General features: G+C 37.9%; 1 protein-coding gene across 1 annotated transcript; it reads right to left on the bottom strand.

Moving 5' to 3' along the window:
• Window positions 1–302: 302 nt before the first annotated feature.
• Window positions 303–903, bottom strand: LOC136206899 (uncharacterized). Its single transcript, XM_065998105.1, has one exon. It carries the CDS (start codon window positions 741–743, stop codon window positions 561–563), a length of 183 nt encoding a protein of 60 aa, XP_065854177.1. The 5' UTR covers window positions 744–903; the 3' UTR covers window positions 303–560.
• Window positions 904–11,076: the final 10,173 nt, after the last annotated feature.

The raw sequence follows: 11,076 nt of genomic DNA, 5'->3' as shown, positions 1-11,076 counted from the left end.
CCGAGTTTTTGCATCCTCAAGCTCGGCTCATTTAGGAATCGAGCAAGTAAATCGTGCTCACGAGCGCCTCGTTTACAAATCGAGCCGACCACCAAGCCGTTCATGAGCGACTCGACTCATTTACAGTCCTACTCAATAGTATTTTTTACGGTTAAAATTTATTATGTCGCATATTGCTGAGATATGTGATTAGATGCCACATGAGTAAAACATCAAGGTGATTTTATTGGGACAAAAACAACTTAAGCGATTTTATGAAAACAAATTAAACTTTTGAGGATGGTGCTAATTAACAGGAAATTGGTTGGCTTGAATCAATTATTACAGCAGAGAAAATTCCAAATAAAACACAGAACCCAAAACCTCAAAATATGTAATATTCCTTATTACCATTGATACAATGAAATGTCATAAAATATACAACATAAGAAGAGTAGAAATTACCCAATTGGGTCACCTCATTCATATATCAAAACTCAATCAACTTCACACCAGAAGATTCAATAGACAAAAAAGACAAATATGATTGAATGAATAGAATAGAAGATAGAGTATAGGAATCAAACATTGTCGAGATTGTTGTTCTTGGAAGTAGCAGCAGGAGGAGGAGTTGGGATTCCATAGACTTGGGCATTTGTTCGAACATCTTGTCTGCCTCTAGCTCTTCCCACGAAATAACATCCAAATCCAAGCGCTAAGCTGAACATTATCAACGGCAACGAGATCACTATCATCATTCCCATCTTTAATTTACGATTGTAGCTACTTCTTTCTTCCTTCAATTCTTGTATTTCAGATGTACAGAGAGAATGAATCTGTGTATCTGTGGGGTGAGAACAAGTATATAATGGGCAGGGAAGGGCAAAGAGAAAAGAGACAATTTATGCTCTAAAAAGAAAAAATGTGTAAAGGTTTTTCATACTCTCTCTTTTTCAAACGGTACCCTTAACGTTCTTTTTTTTTTTTTTAAAACAATTCAACGGTCACTTTTTATTAGGACAATGTTCACCTGTATCTCAAAGGCCTCAATACACTTTATTTTATTTTGTTTTTGTCGTTTTTCAAAAAAAATTTTAGCATCCAACGCGTTAAAACTGTAAAAATGTTAACATTTTTTAGAAACTAATATTGAATTAATAAAAAATTAAACATGTTTTACTTTTTAATTGGTAAAGACATATTAAAAATGAATTCAAAAGTGTTATCAAAACAAAAATAAAGAATCATTTTAAATTAATTAATAATGGTAACATGTTTTTATAATTATTGAAAAAGAAACTTAAAATAAATAATTTTTTTTTAAAAGAAATGAGGTTGGAGGGAATTAAACACATGATCTCCTCAAATAAGAGTAATCAACCTTAACCATTTCATTTACCTTTTAACCTTGAAATAATTCTACATAGAGTCAATATAATTCTACGGCGGCCGGTCGGGGCTCGAGCCCACCCCAACCCCCCTGGTTCCGCCCCTGAGTGGATGAATTTCTATTTTTGATTGTATTTTACCTATATGATTTCGTTTAATTTGAGATGGAAAAAATGGATGTGAAACTAAGTTGGACTCTTAAGTTAAAATTTGAGAATAAAAAGTTAAAAACCAATTCCAACGGTTCCTTATCATTGAGGAGTCCAGAATGTCTCATTATTTTATTACTTTTTTTAGCATATTTTATTACTTTATTAATAATTTATTATTGAATTGAATCTCTTATCTTACTATTGGTAAATCAAATAATAAATAAAAAGTGGATATGATGAATATCTTGAAAATGATATGTCTTATTCAAGTCAATTATTTATATTATTTTTAGAGAGCAGACTAATAGTTAAGACTGCATTTCCAATGCAATCATCCTTAATTTAACACATCAACATAAAATATATTATTTTATCTTTTGTTCCATCAACATCACTTTTGGTAACCTTTTTAAAAAGAATGCTCTAATGCTAAGCAACTTTAAAAGTTACAACCATGGTCCTACAAATAATTATTTTATATATAATTTATTTTAATTATAAATATTAAAATTCCGCTAAAAATTGACAACATTGTCATAATCATTTTGACAACATTTGTGATAACTGGCAAAGGAGTACTTCCCTGTGAGGCGCCGTTGGGATCGGTCGGGGACACTCTGATGCCAAAGTCAGAAACATTACTGAGAATAAAATTATAATTACAAAGTGGGGTTTAGGAAAGTGTGTACACCCATATGTAGTAGTAACTCCTGATTTGAGTCTTCATCAATACTCCATTAATGGTAGTTACTGATTTAATGACCGTTACCTTATTAATTGGTCATTAATGTCAGTTTCTTCTTGGGGAATTGGCACCGACATTTGTCGGGTGTACTGATGCCTGATGGCAGGTCTCCTAAGACGTGGCGAATCGGGCATTTTGTGATATTCTACCATCTGAGGCGTGTTGAAGAATCTACGGATCCGCCGCATCTATGTCTTACCTCGTACGCCACCTTTCCGGCGTATCACCTATCCGCAGTCGTTTGATTAATTACTCTTCTAGTCCCGTAAATAATATCTGGATGTTATCAATTTGTTATTTCAATACAAGACACTCTTTCAAGCTCAATCTACCTCCATCAAGCACCTTTTTAAACATATTGCATTGGAGATGTTCTAATGTTTTAGTTGCAAAATGAGAAAGATGATAACTTTTGACTTTTCAATCATCCACCTTGAATTTTTTGAACAAAAACACCTTTAAAGGTCACACTCTTTTTTCTTTTTGCCACGTTATCAAAATATAACGCTGTTTTTCTTATTGGATTATGGTTGTTAACGATTTAAATCACGTTATACCTGTTTGCAAATTTTTAAAACATTATTTATTTGTGTACTTTTTCCTCTTAAAATTAAAATTATGGTTGATTTGTTTATTTATGTATTTATACTTTATTTTTGATATTTAAATGGAACAAATATTTAAGTGGAAATTATGATTTTTTATTTAAGTGGAAATATAATTTCCAGCTTTATTGGTGATGATATTGTGCTTTTTATTTTAAACATTTTTAATTCTGGGAACATGCTTGACAAGATGAACCACACAATGATTGCACTGATCCCTAAGGTTAAAAACCCAACTATGCTGCCTAAACTCAGACCGATAGCCCTATGTAATGTTTTGTACAAAATTATATCCAAGGTGCTGACTAACAGAATGAAAGAAGTTCTCCCAACCTTAATTAATGATACACAATCTGCTTTTGTCCTGGGTCGCCTGATTACGGATAATGCTATAATTGCCTTTGAAGCTTTTCACAGCATGAAGACAAGGTTGAAGGGCTCTAAGGGTAATTTTGCACTCAAGACCGACATGAGTAAGGCGTATGACAGAATCGAATGGGATTTTTTGAAATTGGTTATGGAGTAGATGCAGTTTCCGCCTCAATTTGTAAAATTGATTATGATGTGTACTTCGTCAGTAACCATGTCCCTTTTGATTAATGGACAGTCCTATGGAACGATCCAGCCGGAACGTGGACTCAGACAGGGGGATCCTATTTCCCCATACCTTTTCCTTCTTTGCGTCGAGACCCTGTCGGCTAATATTAGAAAGGGGATTAGATCACAACAGTTGCACGGAGTCAAGGTTAGCTGGCAAAGCCCATGTATCTCACACCTCTTTTTTGCAGATGATTCCATGATATTTGGCAAGGCTAATGAGCTTGAAGCGGGGGCCATAAAGCAAATCCTACAGCGATATGAGATAGCTTCAGGCCAAGTCGTCAACTTCTCCAAATTTGATATTTTCTTCAGCTCAGGAGTGCCAGAAGAGAGGCGGGTAGCTCTATGCAATATTCTTAGCGTGAAGGAAACATGGGCATTCCCTAAGTACTTAGGCCTACCAACTCTAATTGGTCGATCAAAGAAGTAGGTTTTCACAGCTATCCGTGAGATAATCCTGCGGAGACTGAAGGGGTGGGCAGAGAAACTATTATCTCCTGGAGGCAGAGAAATCCTAATAAAGGTAGTGGTACAGGCAATTCCATAGTACGTGATGTCCGTTTTCCTACTTCCTGAATCCTTTTGTATGGAGATACAACAACTGGTAAGTAAATTCTGGTGGGGCAGATCAGAGGGAAAAAGAGCTATGCACTGGAAATCATGGAATACAGTATGCCAACCAAAGGACCGAGGGGGATTGGGGTTCAAATGGATTAGGTCGTTTAACATGGCTCTACTAGCCAAACAATGCTGGCGCCTCATATCTGTTGGTCCCTTTTAACGTTACAAGTATAGTTCCAAGGGGGTGGGGTTAGGAACTATTTAAACTTTTTGCGTTAAGGCTGACTTATATTTTCTTTTGAAAAGATTTAGAACATCGGTGTTGAGTGAATTGCAGAATACTAGCTTAGTCAACTTGTGACTAAGTCAGTTTCTTTGCTTGAGTTAGGAAATAGTACTTAAAGTCTATTCCTGAACTTCAGATATTCAAGACACTTGACTCAGCGTGACTCTTAACTAGGTCAGTTTTTAAGCAAGCAGTATATAAAGGAGTTTGAGAGTTAGAAAGATATTACTCAGCAGATTTATCCAGGTTCGGCCTCTCCACCTACTCCTGTCCCCAGAATACGTCCGGGATTTTTGAATCCTCTACTGAGCTCTTTAAAGGTAGAGCACAAACCCTTTACAAATCAGAAGATGAGTATAACAAGAGTACCTTCCTCTATACCTCTACTCACTTCTATTCTACTTGTTGAGTACTATAACCGAGTACTCAGTCTCTCCTTTCTATTCTTCTAGAAATGATAGTGAATTTGTCCTAAACAACAATTGCCAAGGCACCTTAGATGATTCTAAGATCACTCTAGACTTTTACACAAAAAGATATGAATTTGGTGTAAGGTTGCTTTGCTTTTTCTCACAAAACTTTGAGTAATAGTCTGGTCAGCGTAATGGCTTGATCAATTTATGTTCTGTGTGGAATGAAGAATCTGAAGGCCCTATTTATAGGGAACTCTGAGGCATCGGTCATTTCGAATTTCGAAATAACCGTTGGAGGCAAACGGCTTCCTATCGTTGTCACTCAGTCTTTGCTCAGTCCTCTCAGCCAATCAGAGTCACGCATCTTCTGTCTTCGGTCAGTGCTGAGCAGCTTTTGATCAGTCCGACAGAATGTCCCTCCATTTGTGGTAGTGTCAACTAGACAGCTTCCTGCGTCTTCTGATCTTTACCCAAAGTGGAAATACTTTGTCTGGAAGTTGTACTTGCTCAGCGGCTGTCTTGTACTCTTTATCGAGACAACTCAGCAGCTTCATTCCGAAGTTGTCTACGTGGATCTTCTGGATCCTTCCTTGCTGAGCTGTGTTTCTTTACACAACGGCAGCGTTTTGATTACGCGGGCCGAGTGGTCTTGGTCTGTTTGACTTTGGGCTTTGACTTCCTTAATGGGCTTGAGCCTTTTAATTCCTTTGTCTTATAAGCATTTATACTCAACATTGAACAAACACATTAGTCCAAATAAATCAAAGCATTTAAACTTAGCGTGTTATAGAATATTTAATTGTACTTAAATAATTTTGTCAAATCAAAATCCTGTGGAAAGGTGTTTCAACAATATCTTGCCCTGAATCACTGTGCGCAAAGGTTCTGAAAGCAAAATACTATGGGAATTCGGAGTTTCTCAAGGAGGAAGAATGCGCTAATCCTAGTTATTTCTGGAGAGGAATGCAGAAGGCGAAGAAGGTTATCAGGAAAGGACTGATGTGGCGGATTGGGAGGGGCGACAATGTAAGGATATGGGAAGATAACTGGGTTCCGACAGCCAACAGTAAAAAACCGCTGATATGCTTAAATGAACCGAAGTCGCAGATGGTTCAGGAGCTGATTGACAACGATACGATGACGTGGAACGAGCCGAAGCTGAATAATTTCTTTCTGTCGAGTGACATTGCGGATATCCTCGACATTCGTCTGAGTTTTCGCTGCCATCCGGATGCTATGTATTGGGGGCCGACGACGAAAGGGGTTTTTACGGTTCGTAGCGCATATCATGTTGCAGAATCGGTACGACGATAGGAAATTGACGCGCCTGAACATTCGAACATAACGGCACCAGTATATAAACAGCTCTGGAAAATTAATTGTATGCCCAAAATACACCATTTCCTGTGGCGGCTCGCACATGATATTTTACCAAATTTTGCAAAGCTGAATCCGCGGGGGATTAACACACAGCTGCAGTGCCCGGTCTGCAACCGAGATGAGGAGAATATTTTTCACGTTTTTTGTCTTGCAGGTATGCGCGGAGCTTCTGGAAAACTGCTGATTTATCGGCGTGGGTGGATAAAATCCCAGCTCCAAACGTCCATGATTGGCTGGTGAAATGCATGGAAACCCTCCCCTCCACTGAGTTAGCGTACTGGGCGACGGTACTATGGAAGCTTTGGTTTTGTAGGAACCACTGGGTCCACGAAAGGAAATGGATCCCCGATTCACTACTAAAGGAACAAGTGCATGAACTGTTTTCAACTCAAACAGACACGGACATTGGCACCTCGATCCTTGATCAACATACCAGTAGCGTCCAAACTATTAATCCAGTCCCTATAAGAGTATGGCGTCCTCCCCAAAACGGCGTTATCAAGATTAATCAAATTTGGCGCTAATGGCCATGCGTGTAGGGTAGGATTGGTAGCGAGGAATGCTTCGGGTCTGATCATGGCATCGGCTGGAATTCCAATCCAGAATTGCATGTCTGTAGAAGAAGCAGAGCTGTCAGCGATACTAGAAGGAATCTCATTAGCCAAGGACTGCTGCTTCAACGAAATCATCATCGAAGCAGACGCGAAATCTGTCATAGACGCACTACAGACGGGATTCCTGCTACAATCTCGACTCCTATACTTATATGAAAACGTTTTAGCTTGGAGTTCAATTTCCAATTCATGTAATTTTTCCTTTGTTCACAGAGAATGTAATAAGGTGGCCCATTCTTTAGCATTGTGGGCTGCGCCTTTAGTCTCACCGATAATCCTCATCGAGGACGTCCCCGATTCAGTTTGGGACCTTACTTGTAATTACTTGATTCACATGCTTGATTAATATATCCCACTTTTCATTAAAAAAAAAAACAAATAGTAAATAAATTAACTATTATTTATGAAAAATAAATAAATCAATTTTTGTTTTCGAAAAATCAATCTGTAACCTAAAAACTGAAACCCTAATCTGTGCACTGGATTCTCAGTTCTCAATCTTACTCATTCAATTATTCCGTTCCATTTCTGAACTCAGATTGGTGTTTCTTAAACCTCAAAATGGCCAATTATTTGATCAGAAATGTATTCTCTCAAATACAAAAACGTTTTCTTCAATCATCTGCAACTATTTCTCCGATTCCTCCATTACCCACCGCCGGAACTTCTTCATCATCTTTTACAGTTCAGTTCCTCGTCAATTCGTGTGGAATTCCTTTACAGTCTGCTCTCTCTATCTCCAAAAAATTTCCGCTCGACGAGAAGAAACAGCCAAATATTCAAGCCGTACTACAACTCCTTAAATCTCATCATTTTAACGATACTCTTTTGGCCGCATTAATCCTGAAATGCCCTGAATTTCTGCGTTGTAGAGTTAAGAGTAATCTCCAACCCAAATTTGAGTATCTCCAGGAAATTGGCTTCGAAGGTGAGTTACTTCCCCCGTTTATTTTGTCAAATCCATCAATTGCTTTTAAATCTTTGGTTCATCAAATCAAATCGTCTTTTGAGTTATTGAGATCCGTAATTGATAGCAACGAGAGCATTTTATTAGCTATTAAGCGTGCGCCATGGTTGTTGACATCAAATTTAAAGGGTTCATTGCGACCAAACATTGATTTTTTATTGAAAGAGGGAGTGCCTGTTAATCTTGTGTCGAAGTTCCTAATTATGCACCCTAGAGGTATTCTACAAAAGTTTGATAAAGTTGTCTGTGCATCAAATTCTATTAGGAATTTAGGGTTTGAACCATCTGATCCTATGTTCATTTATGCTCTTAGAGTTGTGCTTCAAATGAGCGACTCGACTTGGAAGAAGAAAATTGAGATAATGAAGAGCATGGGATTCAGTGAGATGGAGATTTTGAAAGCTTTCAAACGTTGTCCATATTTTTTAACCGGTTCAGAGGAGAAACTTAGGGATAAAATGGATTTCTATGTGAATACTATAAAGATGGAGCCTGCAAGTCTGATTGCATGTCCAATATTGTTTAGACTTTCAATCGAAAAAAGGGTTTATCCCAGGTATAATGTTTTGATGATTTTGAAGTCAAAGAAGATGATTGAAGATGTCAGGCAGACCAGTCTGTTCAAGTTGGGTGAGAAGAATTTTAGGGAGAAATATGTGGATCGGTTCAGAGATGAAATGCCTGGTTTATTGGAGGCTTATCTTGGTACCAAGGAAGCTAAAAAGATTGGTGTTTGATGCAGAATAAGTAAGTTCACCTATGCATTGTAAAATACATTGATAGTTATTTGGCAAATCATTGTTCTTGAATACTATGAGTAATGAGCTCAATGGATATCATTTTGGGGACTGAGTTAAAACTTAAACCCCCTCTGCATACCGATATACTATCCTTGGATTGAGATGCTTTTGTTAAATCTTGAAATGGTGGTATGGGGCCTCTTTTAGTAATACCACTGCTTATGAGCTTGTTTGGTTTTTTTCCAGTTGTTTCTCCATTGTAATCAAACAGTTAATATCTACTATTTGGGTTAAAACAACAACAACAACAAAATAAATTAGCTAAGAATGCTGCAAAAAGAAGAATGAAACGGGCATTATGTCTTTGGTTGTCACTGTTCCGTGTATGAAAGTTGAGAAAATCTTACGAGGAAGAGCAAATGACACCTGGGGAAAGCCCCGACCTTGTTAAGAGAGAACGCACGCACTATTTTAGGAAAATTCAGAAATTTTAGAGGGGAAGTGACCCTTCAACATTTTTAAAGAATAAAATTTCATTAAGCAGTAGAAAATCAGTTCGATATTAGGAAAAGTATGTTTGAAAAATGATAAATAATAATTCCAGTTCAATAACTGCTATTAATGTTGTTCTGCTGTACTCTAATGGCAGTTTTTTAGTTGTTCGAATGATCTCTGAAACAGATTGTGTGTTAGTGAATGATTCGAAGTTGGTTGTTGATGCTATTCTTTCTACCAACGAAGACTGCTTGGAGTTTGGAAAATTATTCTAAGTTGGTTGTTGATGCTTCGGAGTTTGGCAATTATTCCTTGTTGCCGTGCCATCCTATTCCAAAATGATTCTTTCTCAATCAGGTTTGAACAGCAACAAGCTAATGAAATGACTCGGGCATAAGCCAACATTTGACCCAAAAATCATATTCCATAATGATTCTTTCTCAATCAGATTTGAACAGCGACAAGCTAATGAAATGACTCAAGCATAAGCCAACATTTGATGCAAAAATGCTATTCCAAAATGATTCTCTCTCAATTGGATTTGAACAGCAACAAGCTAATGAAATGACCAAGCCAACATTTGATCCAAAAAATATTCCGAAAACCTAAAACGCCTCTCAATCACATAAATTCATTGTTATACTTGAAAGACTACCATTTACAAACAAAATCCTAATCCTAAAATGGACCTCAACATACCCAGAATAGAATTCACCATTTTCATAAATAAAAGGCACCATAATATTAGACAAAAGGTGAAAAAAAGTAATGGTGGAACTGATCCTCAATCGTCATGGTCAACATTCCATTCAGACTCCTGATAAGGTCGACCCATTCTCATCCTAGCCTGCTCCTCCATTGCGTTACCAACCTCGATCTGTATACGAGCCTAGCATAAAAGATAATAATATCAATACATATTGCTCCCAATTATGCATTTGTATTTCACTCATATCATATCTTATATGGACTCTTACCATCAGGATGTTGTGGTCCTGAATCCAAAAATTCTTCAGTGAGCTGACTAGTCGGGCCATCTCTGAAGATTGCAGCCGGGGTACCTGCACAGCTAAACAATATCTAAATTAAGAAGAACATTTTAAATAAGAACATGAGTCTGAGGGCTTCAATCTTTTGGTTTCATGACACCTGCCCCACAAAACAATGGGGTAAAAAATATCTATAGTCCTTGAACTATAACACTACTAACAATATGGCCTCTAAGCTTTAACATATATTGACATAGATGTCCATATGATCATCGAACAATATAAATACTAGTTGATCACTTCTGTAATGTATGTAATTGCATATAAATATTAGTTTAGGGACCTATTAGCAATATAAATACCTATTGTTCCAATAATACACTATTGAGTTTTCTCAAACTACATGGTATCAGAGCCTGCGCTAGTGTGCAGCGTTTTTTTTCTTTTGTGTTTGCCCTAGTGTGCAAACTGAGTTAGGGTTCCACCCTCTTCCGATTCCCATTTTTCCGGCCACCACCTAGTCTCACCGCCCAGCCCAGCCGCCTACCCATCCTCAGTTCGGAATTTTCGCGGCGGTCCGGCGACATTCCGACCGGCAAGTGCACCGCACGCGCCACCTGATTCCGGCGAGTCTCCTCCACTCGCCGGCGCGTCCGGCCACCGGTTCGACTCCGACCAACACCGTTGGCTTCGTCTCCCTCCGATCGGCCTCCCTATCCAGTCAATTTTGTGTTCCGGCGAATTTTGTTTTCGCACCCTGTGAAGGTTGGTCCCTGTTTGTGTTTCTCTTTTGCTGAAACTCGTTGGGTTGTGTTTCTTCTTTGTTGAAATGGCTCAGGACAAAGATAAGAAAGGTGAATCTGGTAAAAATGTGGTTGGTAGCATTATGACAGTCTCTCCTAAGATTATTGGTCATAAATTGGCGGGTTCCAACTATTTAAATTGGTCTAAAACAATTAAGATTTATTTGCGTAGCATCAGAAAGACCCGTCATTTAATTGATGATCCTAAGGCAGATGATGAGGACTGGATGGCAGATGATGCCTGTTTGTTTTTGGGTATCAAGAACTCGATTGATGCGTCTATTGTTGGTTTGGTTTATCATTGTGAGTATGTCAAACAACTTATGGACTATCTGCAACATATGTATGCTGGGAAGGA

The sequence above is a fragment of the Euphorbia lathyris genome, chromosome 9 (genome assembly GCF_963576675.1).
Source record: "Euphorbia lathyris chromosome 9, ddEupLath1.1, whole genome shotgun sequence".
In the NCBI taxonomy this organism is placed as follows: domain Eukaryota; kingdom Viridiplantae; phylum Streptophyta; class Magnoliopsida; order Malpighiales; family Euphorbiaceae; genus Euphorbia; species Euphorbia lathyris.
This window is presented reverse-complemented; position numbering and strand designations above follow the sequence as displayed.

Excerpts from the sequence above, each read along its gene's own strand:
- LOC136206899 (XM_065998105.1), bottom strand. The coding sequence starts at position 743 with ATGGGAATGATGATAGTGATCTCGTTGCCGTTGATAATGTTCAGCTTA.